General features: G+C 45.0%; 1 protein-coding gene across 2 annotated transcripts; it reads left to right on the top strand.

Moving 5' to 3' along the window:
- Positions 1-13,325: 13,325 nt before the first annotated feature.
- LOC309327221 (histamine H2 receptor-like) lies at positions 13,326-18,484 on the top strand. 2 transcript variants are annotated; one of them, XM_081836395.1, is made up of 3 exons: positions 13,326-13,644; positions 14,631-14,807; positions 17,150-18,484. In XM_081836395.1, exons 1-3 carry the CDS (start codon positions 13,373-13,375, stop codon positions 17,811-17,813), a joined length of 1,113 nt encoding a protein of 370 aa, XP_081692521.1. In that variant the 5' UTR covers positions 13,326-13,372; the 3' UTR covers positions 17,814-18,484. The 2 variants fall into 2 exon arrangements, 1 of the variants encoding a protein (XP_081692521.1); XR_014150439.1 differs by lacking the exon at positions 17,150-18,484 and having other exon boundaries at positions 13,537-13,662; positions 14,631-14,737.
- The last annotated feature ends 41 nt before the right edge of the window (positions 18,485-18,525 follow it).

The following is an 18,525-nucleotide window of genomic DNA, read 5'->3' as shown; positions in this document are numbered from 1 at the left end:
CTCTGGGGTTGCGGCGCTCATCTCGCTTTATTGGCCGAGGGAGCCGGCGTACAGCTTCTGGGTCATGTGGCCAGCATGACTAAGCCGCTTCTGGCAAACCAGAGCAGCACACGGAACACCGTTTACCTTCCCGCCGGAGCAGTACCTATTTATCTACTTGCACTTTTTTGTGTGCTTTCGAACTGCTAGGTTGGCAGGAGCAGGGACTGAGCAATGGGAGCTCACCCCGTTGCGGGGATTTGAACCGCCAACCTTCCGATCAGCAAGTCCTAGGCTCTGTGGTTTAACCCACAGTGCCACCCGCGTCCTTCCTCTCTAAGGTGCTACTGGACAATTTTTGTATAAGTTTTGAGAATTCTTAGCTAGGGTGGGGTGGAGGGATCAGTCTTTTACATTCATCTTAGATTTCAACAGAAAGACTGGGCCCTATTCCAAATGCTCCCTCTCAGCCTTCCAAAATCCCAGCCTTAACTGCTGCCCTTGTCTAGCAACAAACTGAGTCACAGGGGAGCCAAACCAGGTGTACAATTTCTAGAATTGCATATGCTGCCTTCCTTCCTGCAGGTGGTGCTGTTTCCATGCTGATTTTATATAACCAATACTAAAAGTGTTCAGAGAGGATAATTTCAATACAGTGGTACCTCTGGTTACGAACGCTCTGGTTACAAACGCTTCAGGTTATGAACTCTGCTAACCCGGAAGTAGCTGCTCCTGGTTGCAAACTTTGCCCCAAGATGAGAACAGAAATCGCGCACCACAGGCGCATGCGCAGCGGGAGGCCCCATTAGTGAAAGCGCGCCTCAGGATAAGAATGGTTTCAGCTTAAGAACAAACCTCCGGAATGAATTAAGTTCGTAACCAGAGGTTGTTGTTGTTGTTGTTTAGTCATTTATTCGTGTCCAACTCTTTGTGACCCCGTGGACCAGAGCACGCCAGGCACTTTTGTCTTCCACTGCCTCCCAGTTTAGTCAAACTCATGCTGGTAGCTTCGAGAACACTGTCCAACCATCTCCTCCTCTGTCGTCCCCTTCTCCTTGTGCCCTCCATCTTTCCCAACATCAGGGTCTTTTCCAGGGAGTCTTCTCTTCTCATGAGGTAGCCAAAGTACTGGAGCCTCAGCTTCATGATCTGTCCTTCCAGTGAGCACTCAGGGCTGATTTCCTTCAGAATGGAGAGGTTTGATCTTCTTGCAGTCCATGGGACTCTCCAGAGTCTCCTCCAGCACCATAACCAGAGATACCACTGTATAAATAATCCATATTGCAGAAGCCTTGGCTGCATCCCATACACCAATCTGTCTCCTCAGTGGTCTTAAATGGGAGGAAAAAGACAAATACAGTGGTACCTCGGGTTACATACGCTTCAGGTTAAGAACTTTGCTTCAGGATGAGAACAGAAATCGTGCTCCGGCAGCGCGGCAGCAGCAGGAGGCCCCATTAGCTAAAGTGGTGCTTCAGGTTAAGAACAGTTTCAGGTTAAGAACGGACCTCCGGAACAAATTTAGTACTTAACCCGAGGTACCACTGTACCTTGTTTAAAGGAATCACAAAGCTGCTTTTCCAAAAGTTATTATTTTTTTAAAGATATTTATTAAATTTTCACAACAAAAAAATAATTACAAGACAATCAACAAGAACAAAAAGCACAAGAAAAAATACAAAGACACAAAAATACAAAGATACAAAAACACAAACGATTTTTCTAGTTTCTCCTCTTTAGTTAACTTATTTTCCTGACTTCCTCGCACCTCCCTTTTTTGTATTCCACTTAGAAATTGGTTCAGCAAATTCATATTATTCTTCCTCACATATTTTAACTTCAAGCTTTCATCTAATATCAATCCATTTTTACCTTAATACTAGAACCCCTTCATTTCATTTCAATGTCATCAACATTCAAAAAGTTTACAATGTTTCTGTAGATAGATTTTAAATTTCCTCCAATCTTCTTCCACCAACTCTTCTCCCTGGTCTCGGATTCTGCCAGTCATTTCTGCCAATTCCATGTATTCCATTACTTGCATCTGCCATTCTTCCAAGGTGGGTAGATCTTGAGTCTTCCAATGCTTTGCGATGAGTATTCTTGCTGCTGCTGTAGCGTACATAAAGAAAGTTCTATCCTTCTTTGGCACCAATTGGCCGACTATGCCCAGAAGAAAGGCCTCTGGTTTCTTCACTTTTCCAACAGTTATTAAGGCATTTTCTGTGTAATAAGCAGCCACTTCTGCAAGAGATGGTAAGACAGGGAATTAACAGAGGCTCATCAGGCACAGACTGAAATTCCCATCTCTTTCAGATTTAGCAACTGCAGAGCAGGAACGATTTGGATCAGGAACAGAACATCGGGGAAAGAGCTTGCTGCCACACAATTTTATTTCTCTCCCCCCCCCCCCCCGCTGCTATTTTTAGAGAAAGTGTTTGCGTACCATTCTGAATGCACAGTCCTTAACAAGGCAAATAGTAGCTGTTTGGGCAGCAACCTTCACTGGAAAAATGGAATGGGGTGAAAGGGTTAAACTGCCCCCACAGTCACAATGCAGCCCAGTATAATTTTTTTATTTGTGGAAGAGACAGCCATGGATTTGTGGTATCTCACATGGTTTGGTCCTTTGGCCTTGAGGTGTTTTTTGTGAAGAGCAAAGATTCATACAGTTACCTCCGAGGATGTGGACAGGCTGCTTGGATGAGCGAAACCTGTCTCCTTGACCATCGTGGCTCATAAAAGCGAGCCAGGAAGGGCTGGGTTAATGGGCTCTGTAGGGTGGTGAATGCTTCCCTCTGTGAGGGAGTGTTCCCAGGCCCTATTCAAGAGGCCATTATCCAACCGCTTCTTAAAAAAACATCTTTGGACCTGGCCACTATGGCCAACCATCACTCCGTCTCAAATTTGTGAAGGGAGCTCTGTGGTGTGACAAAGGTTCAAAGCTCTCTTGTAGGGGGAGAGGGAGAAATCATTTTGCCTGGCAAGGAAAGGGAAGGACTAAGCTAAACAACAACGGAAGCCGCAACTACACTAGGAAGGCCAGGTCTGTTTTCAGTATTGTCGCTATCTCAGCAGGGGAGAACGTTCAGGCCATTCGTTTTATCACCTTTAAAACACGGAACTATTTTCAGATGTCTGCATTCAGCCATACTGGTGAAACTCGGAAAATTAGAATATCGTGGAAAAGCTCTTCTGCATTGCTCGGTCTCATGTCTCTCATCTGTCTCTTGGCAAATCTCTTTTCTGATGAGAGCAGCTTTTGCATCTCATTTGGAAACCAAGGACCCAGAGTCTGGAGGAAGAATGGGGAGGCACACAATGCCAGTGTGAAGTTTCCACAGTCTGTGTTGATTTGGGGAGCCATGTCATCAGTTGGTGTTGGTCCACTGTGCTTCATTAAGTCCAGGGTCAACGCAGCCGTCTACCAGGAGATTTTGGAGCACTGCCAAAAGTACCAAACTGTACCAAAAGTACTCACAGTACTAAAAGTACCAAAACCTGGTTCAATGTCCATGGGATTACTGTAATTGATTGGCCAGCAAACTCGCCTGACCTGGCATTGCCAAGAGACAGATGAGAGACATGAGACTGAGCAATGCAGAAGAGCTGAAGGCTGCTATTGAAGCATCCTGGTCTTCCATAACACCTCAGCAGTGCCACAGGCTGATCACATCCATGCCACGCCACACTGAGACAGTAATTGATGCAAAAGGGGGCCCAAACCAAGCACTGAGTACATATGCTTGCTTCTACTTCTCAGAGGTCCAATATTGCTCTATCTGCAATCCTTGTTTTGCTGATTTCGTTTAAAATTCTAATTTTCTGATATTGTTAATTTGGGGTTTTCATCAGCTGTACTCCATGATCATCACAATTATAACAAATAAAGGCTTGACATATCTCACTTTGCATGTCATGAGTCTATCTCATATATTAGTTTCACCTTTTAAGTTGAATTACTGAAATACATGAACTTTTCCACGGTATTCTAATTTTCCGAGTTTCACCTGTAATCAGCTCCGACATCACAAAAGAATGTCGTGATTTAATTTTGCCGACAACTAAATTGCAGCAACACGATAGCCCCCATCTTGCCATGTTTACCAGGACAGAAGTCCCACTATGTTTTTTTAAAGCTACTTCTGGCAGAAATGTGCTTAGGATGGACCTGTGTCAAGCGTGTTTAGAAAGAGACCACCCTTCAGAAATCATAGAATTGCAGACTTGGAAGGGATCTGTTACGTACTAAGCTAGGGTCATAGAACAATAGGCAAGTAGGATCCTAGAATGCAACAACTGATTGGTCTGCAGGAAAAGACCAATCAGGCTCCAGGAGGGAAGCAGAATCAGCCAATCAGATGGGACTCATTGTGTAAATAATGTATATAAAAGCCTGAGGTTTGGGGGGCAATTCAATCACTGTTTTACAAAGAGCATGAAATCACTACAGGACTCTGTAGTATATTTCAGGATCCCAAGAATCATGTAGTCCAACTCCTTGCAATGCAGCAATGAAAGAGGGGGAAAATATTTTGCCTTTTAAAATCCCATCATGGTTTCTGGTTCATTCTGCACTGCCAGATGCTCTCAGTTTCATCTTTTAAAATTATGAACCTTGAGAGAAATCAGGTTTGGAAGCCCTTCTATTAGATTTCTTTTGCTCCAAACATCCTGTCTTGCCTGCTTTATTTCAATTTCCTGTTGCATCTCTTTCGAGTTCATGCTATTATTCCTCAGACATGCTGGCATTTGTGCTATTCTTGGTTCTGTGAAGGTTTTTCTCCTCCACGATGCCCCTATTTCTGTTTCTGCTGCTTCAAAGTGGCCTTTAAATTATTGTGCGACAGTTAACGAAAGCTCTGTGCCAAGCTAACAGCTTTCTTCCTTTAGTTCTTCCTTCCACACCAGGGGTAGCTAACTTGCAGATTTCCAAGTAATTTTGGCTTCCAATTTCCCATCATTCATTGGTTAGGACTGATGGGAGCTGAAGTCCACAATATCTGGAGTATATCATGCTGGCTGCCGCCACTCTGTTCACCCCTTGCCAATAACACACACAATATTTCGGGCAAGCAGCTAATTCAATTTCTTTTTAAAAATGTATTTTACTGGCTATATTAAGATGGCTGATCGCCGAAGAATTGAAACTTTTGAATTATGATGCTGGAGAGTCTTGAGAGTCCCATGGACTGCAAGAAGATCAAACCTCTCCATTCTGAAGGAAATCAGCCCTGAGTGCTCACTGGAAGGACAGATCCTGAAGCTGAGGCTCCAATACTTTGGCCACCTCATGAGAAGAGAAGACTCCCTGGAAAAGACCCTGGTGTGGGGAAAGATGGAGGGCACAAGGAGAAGGGGACGACAGAGGACGAGATGGCTGGACAGTGTTCTTGAAGCTACCAGCATGAGTTTGACCAAACTGCGGGAGGCAGTAGAAGACAGGAATGCCTGATGTGCTCTGGTCCATGGGGTCACGAAGAGTCGGACATGACTAAACGACTAAACAGCAACAACATATTTCATTTCAGCGGTTTTTGAAAATTCATTGAAAAGCAGGGTAGAAATAAATAATAAATCTTACTGGGGAAGGAACTGAAAGTTCTGTTTGAGTTCTTGCTGGCAAGGCAGGAGTGAGTGTGGAGGAACGCTCATGTTCTCTTCCATTTATTTGTCGTTGGCATCCGTCTGTCTTGAGAGACAATGGAGTGTGCCTCCAGGGGTGAGGTCAAACTGCTGTGTATGGAGGTCCTGGGCCACCCATACAAACGCCCTGCTCATCCCCCTTGGCCTCATCAATGTGGTCCAAAGGAAAGCAGAGCAATATTTTGGCACCAGCTTGGCAACAACAGTTGCCTGAAGGAGGCCTCCAAGGCGCCATCCCAACACTTTAGGGACTCCACTCCCGATTCGTGTAGGGTTTACTTCTGAGCCTTTTCTTCTCCTGAAGATGTCCCACAAGGCAGTGGAGCTTTAGAATCAAGAGTTTTCCTTCTCCTAGATGAGTCTCCTTGCCAGGTTGATGAGCCCCAGATTCCCCTTACAATACAGTGGTACCTCGGGTTACAGACGCTTCAGGTTACAGACTCCGCTAACCCAGAAATATTACCTCGGGTTAAGAACTTTGCTTCAGGATGAGAACAGAAATCGTACGGCAGTGGCGCAGCGGCAGCGGGAGGCCCCATTAGCTAAAGTGGTGCTTCAGGTTAAGAACAATTTCAGGTTAGGAACAGACCTCCAAGAACGAATTAAGTTCTTAACCTGAGGTACCACTGTACATGCAGAAACCGCTTTCTTGACCGTTGGACCCGCTATTGGTCTCTCCCACTCAATCCCCTGGAGGCTGGAGGCTGTCTTCACATGAAATATCTGGTTTGGGGTATGTCAGGCAGCTGCAGGGATTTCAGATCTAAGCTGCCCTTTGCTGCCATGACCTTTTGCCCCTACTGATGTCAATGAAGTGATGCTGGTTCAGTGAGAGCATCAGTTGTTTCTTTCTTTCTTTTGATTTTCCGTCATGTTTGTTGTTTAGTCATTTAGTCGTGTCCGACTCTTCGTGACTCCATGGACCAGAGCACACCAGGCACTCCCGTCTTCCACTGCCTCCCGCAGTTTGGTCAAACTCATGCTAGTAGCTTCAAGAACACTGTCCCACCATCTCGTCCTCCGTCGTCCCCTTGTGCCCTCCATCTTTCCCAACATCAGGGACTTTTCCAGGGAGTCTTCTCTTCTCATGAGGTGGCCAAAGTATTGGAGCCTCAGCTTCAGGATCTGTCCTTCCAGTGAGCACTCAGGGCTGATTTCCCTAAGAATGGATAGGTTTGATCTTCTCGCAGTCCATGGGACTCTCCAGAGTCTCCTCCAGCACCATAATTCAAAAGCATCTATTCTTCAGCGATCAGCCTTCTTAATGGTCCAGCTCTCACTTCCATACATCACTACTGGGAAAGCCATAGCTTTAACTATACAGACCTTTGTTGGCAAGGTGATGTCTCTGCTTTTTAAGATGCTGTCTAGGTTGGTCATTGCTTTTCTCCCAAGAAGCAGGCGTCTTTTAATTTCATGACTGCTGTCACCATCTGCAGTGATCTTTCCGTCATACAATTTAATACAAAAGAGAAATAATACATAAAGAAAAGAAACATTAAATCATTATACAATATCCAAAAGAAAAAGAAAAACCATAAACAAAATAAAACGAAACCGCCACCCTGTTTGCCTTCCCTCCACTGCTACTCATCTTCTCTAAAATCAATTTTACCCTTATCATTGAATTCTGATTGTTTTTATTTTTTCTACATATACATATGTCATTGATAATTTATCATTTTGATGCATTTACATTCTGAGTCTAAGGATATTAGCATGTCTTTTTTAGAGCAATATTTTGTCATATACCGTATTTTTCGCTCTATAAGACGCACCAGACCACAAGACGCACCTAGTTTTTGGAGGAGGAAAACAAGAAAAAAAATATTCTGAATCTCAGAAGCCAGAACAGCAAGAGGGATCGCTGCACAGTTAAAGCAGCAATCCCTCTTGCTGTTCTGGCTTCTGGGATAGCTGCGCAGCCTGCATTCGCTCCATAAGACGCACACACATTTCCCCTTACTTTTTTGGAGGGAAAAAGTGAGTCTTATAGAGCAAAAAATACGGTAATCGTCAAAGCATTGCCATTCATTTTTTAGCTTTTGATTTGACTGCTGTCGTATAGATGCTGTTCATTTAGCCAATTTTAAATATTCATTTAATTTGAGAATCCATTCCTCCTTGGTAGGTAGTTCTTTAGCTTTCCATTTAGATCCTGCGGTGGTCTCATTTAAGAAAATTCTTTTTTCGATTTTGGTATTTCTTTTCCTAAAAGGCCCAGTAGGTGAGCCTCTGGTTTTTTCCTTAATGGGATTTTAAGCATTTTTTTCAACTCCTCAGCATGTTTCTATGAGGTGTGATCTGATAGATCCTCTGATCCATGGGATATCATTCCAGGGGGCCATACAATTTCAGCTAAAAGCATTCTGTTTGAATTTCCCAATGAAAATTTCTGCATTCTATCGTTTCTGACAGCTTTGCAGACAACCTGTCCTTGATTTCTTTCTCTGGGATGATCTTTACATATGTAGTTGCAGTCTATCCCTGAATGAACCATCATGACCGTATTTTAAAGTAAAAGATCCCTGTGCACTCAGTTTACAAACCGTCTCACGGACCATTCAGCTGCCCTGGTGCATCAATAGCAATTGGCCAGGTGCCACAACAAAGGATGGCGTTGCAGTTCAGTTGGGAAATGGCCACAAACTGGGTCTTTTTTCCAAAAAAAATTGAAGGGGACAGCAAATCCATTGCCAGAACAAATGAGTGTGAGGAGAAGCCAGATGGAGAACAGTCTGTTAAATAGGGAAGAGAACAGTTATGTAAATGATAAAAAGAAATGGTTTGCTTGATTTTATACTAGTAGGGTTTCCAGTAACAGGATGAAAGTAGGTAGTTTTAGGATTCTAAATTATCGATTGTGTTCAGTGGGTCTTGCTTCCAGATAACTCCAAAGGACTGGAGCACTAGCAGCTTATTTCCTAGTAGTGGGTTTAACTTAAATTTGTTACAAGAAACAGACATTAAAGGCGGCAAATATGAAGATGGCATTCTTCTCATATTTTCCCAATTTGCAAGGAGTGTCTCAGTAAGTGAGCACATTTTTCCATTATATTTTTCACCCCCCCCCCCCCAAAAAAAGAACCCCAGAATCATGCCGCCTCCTTATAGAAGTAAAGGTAAAGGGACCCCTGACCATTAGGTCCAGTCGTGACCGACTCTGGGGTTGCAGCGCTCATCTCGCTTTATTGGCCGAGGGAGCCGGCATACAGCTTCCGGGTCATGTGGCCAGCATGACTAAGCCGCTTCTGGCGAACCAGAGCAGTGCACGGAAACGCCATTTACCTTCCCACTGGAGCGGTACCTATTTATCTACTTGCACTTTTGAGGCGCTTTCGAACTGCTAGGTTGGCAGGAGCAGGGACCGAGCAACGGGAGCTCACCCCGTCGCGGGGATTAGAACCGCTGACCTTCTAATTGGCAAGTCCTAAGCTCTGTGGTTTAACCCACAGCGCCACCCGCGTCCCATAAGGCTTACATGCTTAAATATAAAAGAATCTGCTTGCTGTATCTCCTCACAATCAAACCCAAAGACTGAAGTGTCAAGAACTGCTGAGATTTCTTTTGACCCAGCAATAGTTTAAATGATTTTAGTACAGCTGGATCATTTCCAGATAAGAAATCCTCATACCTTCTGTGAACGTTTCACTACAAAATGCTCGTATGCAAGTTTCACTTGGGAGCAGAGATGGATAGATTTGTCCACCCCTGTTTCTTTCTGTTTCTAATTTTTCCAGCCTTAAGTGCCATATTTTGCATGTTACTTTCACTGATATGTTCATTTTTAGATGCAGTTTCACAGATTTTTTCCCACATGTTATTGTTTGGAGAACTGCATTGCAAAATTTGGAGACAGGCGGATTTCAAAGGCTAGCTGCATTTCAGTTCATATAGGGCGAACTGGGCTGTGTGTGGTGATTTGAAGCTCTGACTTCGGGACTTCAAAGCACCCAGTCACATTATTGTGGTGCCAGATGACTGACAGGTGGATAGCCTTCCCAACCTGCAGAGCCAAAAAAGGGTTTCCCACCCATGATCTACAATATCACAACTGTTTTACCACTTCTAGAATTCTTTATGTGATTTAGGATTGGCAGGGACCGAGCAACGGGAGCTCACCCCGTCGCAAGCCCTAGGCTCTGTGGTTTAACCCACAGCGCCACCCGCGTCCCCCTTATGGAAGTAGAGTGGTCTATATTCAAGGGCCAAACTACATGCTATATACTAACAGTGCTGTGTGCAGCTTTGCCTCCCAATTTCCTTGAATTTCTAGAGGAACAGGGGCATTTGGGAAGGTGCAACAGAGAAATGGGTTTCATTCCTTCCCATCAACAGCTCCTCTCCGAAATGTCCACACACCCCAGGCTACAAGTGATGGGGAGGAGACCCTATTCTTGCTTGCTCCAGGTCTGACTCCAGTATCTATTGGAGTGGACAGGATACGGCCTTCAGGAGAGATCTCCAGACTCAGTAACAGAGTCAGCACACAAATTTCATAATTCTCTTCTCTCCCCATTCTTTTTAGATACATAGTCTGTTAAAAGTGGGATGCGGGTGGCGCTGTGGGTTAAATCACAGAGCCTAGGACTTGCCGATCAGAAGGTCGGTGGTTCGAATCCCTGTGACCGGGTGAGCTCCTGTTGCTCAGTCCCTGCTCCTGCCAACCTAGCAGCTCGAAAGCGCCTCAAAAGTGCAAGTAGATAAGTAGGTACCGCTCCGGCGGGAAGGTAAACAGTGTTTCCATGCGCTGCTCTGGTTCGCCAGAAGTGGCTTAGTCATGCTGGCCACACAACCCGGAAGCTGTACGCCGTCTCCCTCGGCCAATAAAGCGAGATGAGCGCCACAACCCCAGAGTCAGTCACGACTGGACCTAATGGTCAGGGGTCCCTTTACCTTTTACTATTAAAAGTATGAGCCACTGTTTTAAACTAAACTTCCGATGTTGACAGAAAGACGGTGTTTGTGCATGTGAATTCAGGGAAACCTTTTGTGGCAAGAGGTCGTACCTTTGAGGGAAACAGGTCCACTTGTGATGATCTGGTGTGAGTCACTTGAAAAAGATGCTTGTATTTATACCTCCCAACCACCTGACTCTTCATCTCTTCGATTCAGCTGCCGGCATAGGAAGTGTAGGCAGTGGAAGTTTTTTCCCATCCTTTTTTCAAATGAGCGCTGGGAGAAATATCAGATTATAACCAACTCTGTTGCAGAGGAGGTGGATTAATCATGCACACTGGCTGAAAGAGATTCTGCTTTTTTCCAGCAAGCCAGAGAACAATCTAGTGCTGAAATCAGATTTTAAAAAATGTAATACCATCATTACCAAAGAGAGACGAGAAAGGTGAGTCCCCTTAGCATGAGACTTCCTTCATTGTCATTGTGTTGCTGTATTTAGTTTCCCATCCCAGTGCTGATTTTATCTGGAAGTGTATTGTGGATATGTATTTTCCTTCTTTCAAATTCCGTCTGATTTTTACCATACAGCTTTAATGGCAAAGGAGGAGGCCAGTTTGTAACATGAACGTTGTACATTACAGGAATTTGTGTAGATGTTGTTTCGATGTTATGTACTGAAAAACAGAAGATGAGCAGAGCTGTGCATTTTTAAATCAAATATCCAAAAATATTGGGCATTTTGACAGCTTCTAAAGTATATGGAAGTTTTGCAAACATGCAGCTTCAAAGGCTGTCGTATGAGTCAGAAAAGAAGAACAAAAAAGAGCAAAGCTTAGAAGCATACATACTCTCAAAGGTCCAGCAGGTTTGGTGGTTGGTTACGGTATTTTGTTTTTTGCATTGATCTCTGTCACTCATGTAGCCAGCAGTATTTCATTCGAAGGACAGAATTGTGTCTTTATTTTCCATCCAAATCTTGGAGCCAATCCTCCACGCTCTCCTGATCTGGAGGATCAACCATCTACAGCCTAGAAACACCCATTTTGATAGCCAAATTTTGATTGGGGTGGATCTGGTTCTGTTATTATTTTCAAGTATTATTTAGTGTTGTGCCTGCTCTCCCTACTCTGATGATGCTGTCCTCAAAGAGGAACATTCACGGTGCCAAAGGCATCAGAGACGCAGTATTAAAGCCCCATCTCCTCTCCCACTACAATAGCAACAAAATGGGAAAACAGGGTTTCCTTGCTCATCGTGACCGGTTCCTGCTGAGGAGGTGTGCCACATATAGTTGACTGATTGCTGTAATTTGAAGCTTCTTTTATTTGGCCTTCCTTGCCGACAACTTTAAACGCTAGCTTGCACCTTTAACTAATGGATGAAGTGGCTCATTCACCACAAAAGTCTTTCATCCGTTATCCTGTGCACACCATGAATGTTGTTTTTGTTTAGTCGTTTAGTCGTGTCCGACTCTTCGTGACCCCATGGACCAGGGCACGCCAGGCACTTCTGTCTTCCACTGCCTCCTGCAGTTTGGTCAAATGAATAGATTCCTATGAATAAAAAGGTACAGTGGTACCTCGGGTAAAGAACTTAATTCGTTCTGGAGGTCTGTTCTTAACCTGAAACTATTCTTAACCTGAAGCACCACTTTAGTTAATGGGGCCTCCTGCTGCTGCCGCGCTGCTGCTGCCCTATTTCTCTTCTCATCCTGAAGCAAAGTTCTTAACCCAAGGTAATATTTCTGGGTTAGCGGAGCCTGTAACCTGATGCGTCTGTAACCTGAAGCATATGTAACCTGAGGTACCACGGTAAAGGTAAAGGACCTCTGACAGTTAAGTCCAGTCACAGAAGGCTCTGGGTTGCGGCGCTCATCTCGCTTTACAGGCAAAGGGAGCTGGCGTTTGTCCGCAGACAGTTTTCCCGGGTCATGTGGCCAGCATGACTGAGCTGCTTCTGCCGAACCAAAGCAGTGCACAGAAACGCTGTTTACCTTCCTGCCTATTTATCTACTTGCATTGGTGTGCTTTCGAACTGCTAGGTTGGCAGGAGCTGGGACCGAGCAACGGGAGCTCACCCCGTCGTGGGGATTCGAACCGCCAATCTTCTGATCGGCGAGCCCAAGAGGCTCAGTGATTTAGACCACAGCGCCACCTGTATCCCCCTTTTTATGAATAGATAACAACAAGTTGCTCAATACAGTGGTACCTCGGGTTACATATGCTTCAGGTTACAGACTCCGCTAACCCAGAAATATTACCTCAGGTTAAGAACTTTGCTTCAGGATGGGAACAGAAATTGTGTGGCAGCGCAGCCGCGGCGGGAGGCCCCATTAGCTTAACCTGAAGTGGTGCTTCAGGTTAAGAACGATTTCAGGTTAAGAACGGACCTCTGGAACGAATTAAGTACAGTGGTGCCTCGCAAGACGAAATTAATTCGTTCCGCAAGTCTCTTCGTCTTGCGGTTTTTTCGTCTTGCGAAGCACGGCTATTAGCGACTTAGCGGATTAGCGCTATTAGCGGCTATTAGCGGCTTAACAGCTTAGCGGCTTAGAAAAAGGGGGGAAGGAAAAAAACTCGCAAGAACTCGCAAGACGTTTCGTCTTGCGGAGCAAGCCCATAGGGAAATTCGTCTTGCGAAGCACCTCAAAAAACGGAAAACTCTTTCGTCTAGCGAGTTTTTCGTCTTGCGAGGCATTCGTCTTGCGGGGCACCACTGTACTTAACCCGAGGTACCACTGTATATTGAATCACCTCTGTTAGTGAATAAAACAGTCTCCCCCACCCTCTTTCCACAGACTTGGCTTCGATGTCCTTGGTTTCTTCAGCATTAAGCCCAACTAGAAGAGATGGATATAAATATCTCTTTACTATCCAATATCTGTTCAGCCACCTTGTCCTTAGTAAAAGCAGGCACCAATCAGATAGAAGCGGGCATTGGATTCCAGCAGGTGGCAATCGGACTGATACTCGCTTTTATAGATTTGGCCACTCTTTTGGGAAACACAGTGGTGTTTATCTGCCCCTTGATGGAGAAGAGACTCCGAACAGTCACCTATATGTTTATCATGTCCTTAGCAATGGCAGATTTTCTTGTGGCTTGCCTGGTGATGCCATTTAGGTAAGAAATCTGACAAAGGTAAGCTGCTTCCTGGGGTTTGGTGTTTAATCTGTTTTATTTTTTAAAAAATAATTTTCATTAAATTTTCCATTTTAACAATCCAATCAAATCACATTAAGTATTCCAAATTATACGAATACATATCATATAGTCCAAATATTCTGCCAAATTATAAATTTTTGTTGGGGCTTCCCATGCTTCAGGTTCAGTGGGGTTCTAATCATCTTATGTTTCTACTGCCTTAAGTTTCCAATAGTTCCGTCTTTAAATCTTCCTGTTGTTAAATCTTCCTGTTGTCTTTAAATCTTCCTGTTGGAAGCTCCTGCAGCCAATCGGAAGCCCCGTCGGATGTTCAGCTTCCAAAAATTGTTTGGAAACTGGAACACGCACTTCCGGGTTTCGATCATTCGGGAGCTAAGGCATTCGAGATCCAAGGTACGACTGTAAACAACTATTACACTTTTAGAAGACATCTGAAGGCAGCCCCGTTTAGGGAAGTTTTTATTTTTTGATATAATAATAATAATAATAATAATAATAATTTATTATTTATGCACCACCCATCTGGCTGGGTTTCCCCAGCCACTTTGGGCGGCTTCCAACAGAACACTAACATACAATAACCTATTTAACATTAAAAGCTTCCCTAAACAGGGCTGCCTTCAGATGTCTTCTCAAAATTTGGTAGTTATTTTTCTCTTTGACATCTGGTGGGAGGGCGTTCCACAGGGCGGGGGCCACTACCGAGAAGGCCCTGTGCCTGGTTCCCTGTAACTTGGCTTTATCATGTTTTTAATATTCTGTTGGGAGCCGCCTAGAGTGGCTGGGGAAACCCAACCAGATGGGTGGAGTATAAATAATAAATTATTATTATTGGACTATGTTCGGTATTCTCCCCGCATAGTTGTGATGTGAAGGCTGGGAGGAAAACAGCAAAGCGGCCCCAGGCATTGACTTAAGCTTCATCTCTTGATCTCTCCTTTCAGCATCGTTTATGAAGTGACTGGCATGTGGATGTTTGGGAGAGAGTTCTGCAAAGTCTGGATCTCATTTGACGTCATGTTCTGCACGGCTTCCATCGTCACCTTGTGTTTCATCAGCCTGGACAGATACTGTTCTGTCGTAACACCCTATCGTTATTCGAAGAGGATGTCGCGGCAAAGGCAAGTATGTTTTATCCCCTTTGTTGGTTAAGAGCTGCCGAAGCCTCTTTGGAAGACGGACAAAGCTTCTGTTGCAAAACCTGATTTGCAGGTTTTAAGGATTGAGAAAATGCCATTGTTGCTCTTGCAACTCAGGAGGAAGTGAAAACCTAAGAGCCATTTCATTAATACAGTGGTACCTCAGGTTACAGACGCTTCAGGTTACAGACTCCACTAACCCAGAAATAGTACCTCGGGTTAAGAACTTTGCTTCAGGATGAGAACAGAAATCGTGCTCTGGCGGTGTGGCGACAGCAGGAGGCCCCATTAGCTAAAGTGGTGCTTCAGGTTAAGAACAGTTTCAGGTTAAGAACGGACATCCAGAATGAATTAAGTTCTTAACCCGAGGTACCACTGTAACTTTCGGCTTCAAAATATAAGCTGTCGTCAAATATACATGCAGTGTTACCTCGGGTTAAGTACTTAATTTGTTCCAGAGGTCCATTCTTAACCTGAAACTGTTCTTAGCCTGAAGCACCACTTTAGCTAATGGGGCCTCCTACTGCTGCTGCGACACTGGAGCCCGATTTCTGCTCTTATCCTGAAGCAAAGTTCTTAACCCGGGGTACTATTTCTGGGTTAGCAGAGTCTGTAACCTGAAGCGTATGTAACCTGAAGCGTATGTAACCCGAGGTACCACTGTCTATGTAACTGTTTTATGTATGATATCGTAAATAGCTTCAGGATTCCTCATAGGATGCATAATAATAATAATAATAATAATGTGCAGTCTTATGTCTGAGGGTGAATTGCATATATTTTGCCTTCATCGCCAGCTGGAAACTTGTATGGCCAGCCATGGAATCTTAAAAGGGTTCTGTGGTTGAGAAAAGGAGGTTGCATATCACTTAACTGGTTCAAAAACATTAGGATCTTCTACAAAAATTGAATCCCAAAGCTAGTGAGCGATCTGCAACCCAAGAAGTTGGTGCTTCAAATCTTTTCTCTTCCAAGAAACAAACAGGTGGCTTCAGACAAACTACTAAGCCTCAGTCTCCTTTCTGCTGTACTTGCGCAAAATTGACTCATGTGCAACTGTGTATACGTGCAGCAGCAGGAAATACATAGATGCAAACCAGGAAGTAGTGGGAAAGCTGCTGAGTCTTTGTGGCTTGCAAGGAGACAATCTCTCCTCCCCCGGAGCCGGAAGAGGACTTCAGTGAGGTGGAGGAAGCCCCAAAGAGACGGGAGACGCAGCAGGGCTTTAGTTTACGCTGCTGAGCCCCCCTGCCTAGCAAGCAACGTGCGGGATGACACGACAGAAACAGTCAATTTTCTGCATGGCCTCCAGGCTAGTTGAAAAGTGTTATGTGGGGAGTGGGAAAACAGGGAAACAAGGGGAGTTTAGTGGCTTGCTCCCCACTTGAGGGGTTGTAGGGACGCGGGTGGCGCTGTGGGTAAAACCTCAGCGCCTAGGACTTGCCGATCGCATGGTCAGCAGTTCGAATCCCCGCGGCGGAGTGAGCTCCCGTCGTTCGGTCCCAGCTCCTGCCCACCTAGCAGTTCGAAAGCACCCCTAAGTGCAAGTAGATAAATAGGTACCGCTTTATAGCGGGAAGGTAAACGGCGTTTCCGTGTGCTGCTCTGGTGCCGGTTCGCCAGAGCAGCTTCGTCACGCTGTCCACGTGACCCAGAAGTGTCTGCGGACAGCACTGGCTCCCGGCCTCTAGAGTGAGATGAGCGCACAACCCTAGAGTCTGTCAAGACTGGCCCGTACGGGCAGGGGTACCTTTACCTTTTACCTTTACTCCCACTTGAGATTTCCCTTATGTGCGCAGGGGCCCAGAACGGGACCCCTGCGCAAGTGGGGAGAACCCCTGTATAGGATAATAAAGGCAGCGACAACTTTACTAAGATAACGTGAACATCCTTGAACATTCTAAATCAGTCTGTACAGAGGTACCTCGGGTTACATACGCTTCAGGTTACATACGCTAACCCAGAAATAGTGCTTCAGGTTAAGAACTTTGCTTCAGGATGAGAACAGAAATCGTGCTCTGGCAGCGCGGAGGCAGCAGGAGGCCCCATTATCTAAAGTGGTGCTTCAGGTTAAGAACAGTTTCAGGTTAAGTACGGACCTCCGGAACGAATTAAGTACTTCACCCGAGGTACCACTGTGTATGACAAATATTCTAATGACAATAAAGCAACATTTTCTTTTCGGCAACCTGGAGCAGAAGCATGCATCAAAAATCCTGATCTTTCCTCATTTTCCATCCGCATTGGCTCATCTTCAAGCACCAGTTACAGCAAGTGGGGTGTAGCAACAGGTATCCCAAGAATTCTTTTCTTTTCTTTCACAGGTGCATCATAATGACCTGCGCTGTCTGGATCTATTCTTCCTTGATTTCCTTTTTGCCCGTCATGAAAGGCTGGAATGAGATACCCGGCGTGGATTTTGACGGGAGCAAAGAGTGCGTCTTTGTCACCAACTGGGTTTTCGCCATTGTAGCTTCAGCTCTGGCCTTCTTCATCCCCTTCGCCATCATGTGCAGTATGTACTTCTTCATCTACCGCGCATCCAGACTCAAGGCCTCCCGCATCGTCTCTCAGACCCTCGACCTTCACTACCACCCACAGAGTAAACGCCAGAACAGCCTGCAGCTGGAAAACAAGGCAACTCGCACCATCAGCATCCTCATTTCAGTCTTCATACTGTGTTGGCTGCCGTATTTTGTCTTCAACGTATGGTTGGCCACCAAAGGGTCCAATTCCACCAGCAAAGTTCTTGTTGGCACTTTCAAGATCATCACCTGGCTGGGCTATTGCAATTCCACAATCAACCCAATGCTCTATGCTTTCCTCAACCGGGACTTTCAGCGAGCTTTGAAGAAACTGCTGGCCTGCAGGCGCGGGTCTCAAGTGGACATGGGCGAGGATATCGTTTCGATAGTGACGTTCACAAAGACAGCTCAAGACCCCAGAGTGCAAGGGGAAAGAAGATCTATGTTCTGCAACTCTGAATAAGTCTTCAGACATGTGGGCAGGAGGAGAGTCATTGGAATCCTTCACCATCCAGTATGGGAACCCTAGATATAAAATGGATTTTGGGCTGAACTTGTATTGCAAAACATAAGCATGGTGAAGTTTTTTCTTGTCCAGCAGGTGAATAGCTACAGGGGGAAATAGCTAGAATATGCTGACAAAAGAAGCCATTGATTATTCTAGCCAGGGCTGGATTTAAGCCCTTTCAGTGCCAAATGTAGCATAGTACCAGTTAGATCCATTAAGCTACAGACCTGGGTTTTAGCTTTCTATAAAACACAGCCATTCTGAAAGGTTGTCCGCAACAGCCTTTGCCACTACTGTTATTCCCTTTGGCTCAGTTTCTCCACCGCTATTTTCGATGCTGTCTCCAGCTTAAATCACTGCTTGAATCAATGGCTAGGTAGGGTTGATATTCCTTTTGTCTGTTTATGTTCCTCGCTAGTGTCCTTCTTAAACCTCTGAAGGGACAACTGCAGTAAACTTTGAGAATCGGTGGTCTAGGATTAACCACAAAATCAAGACCTTTCTGGTCAACCCCCTGGTCTTAGTAGGCATGTTGGTGTTCAGCAGAGACTATATACTGTATTTTCCGCTCTATAAGACGCACCAGACCACAAGACGCACCTAGTTTTTGGAGGAGGAAAACATGAAAAAAATATTCTGAATCTCAGAAGCCAGAACAGCAAGAGGG

Source organism: Podarcis erhardii (genome assembly GCF_964252035.2).
Source record: "Podarcis erhardii genome assembly, chromosome: 13".
NCBI lineage: Eukaryota > Metazoa > Chordata > Lepidosauria > Squamata > Lacertidae > Podarcis > Podarcis erhardii.
This window is presented reverse-complemented; position numbering and strand designations above follow the sequence as displayed.

Coding starts and splice junctions, on each gene's coding strand:
- LOC309327221 (XM_081836395.1), top strand. CDS start 13,373: ATGGATATAAATATCTCTTTACTATCCAATATCTGTTCAGCCACCTTG. Junction 13,645..14,630: donor TGCCTGGTGATGCCATTTAG/GTAAGAAATCTG, acceptor CTCTCCTTTCAG/CATCGTTTATGAAGTGACTG. Junction 14,808..17,149: donor AAGAGGATGTCGCGGCAAAG/GCAAGTATGTTT, acceptor TTTCTTTCACAG/GTGCATCATAATGACCTGCG.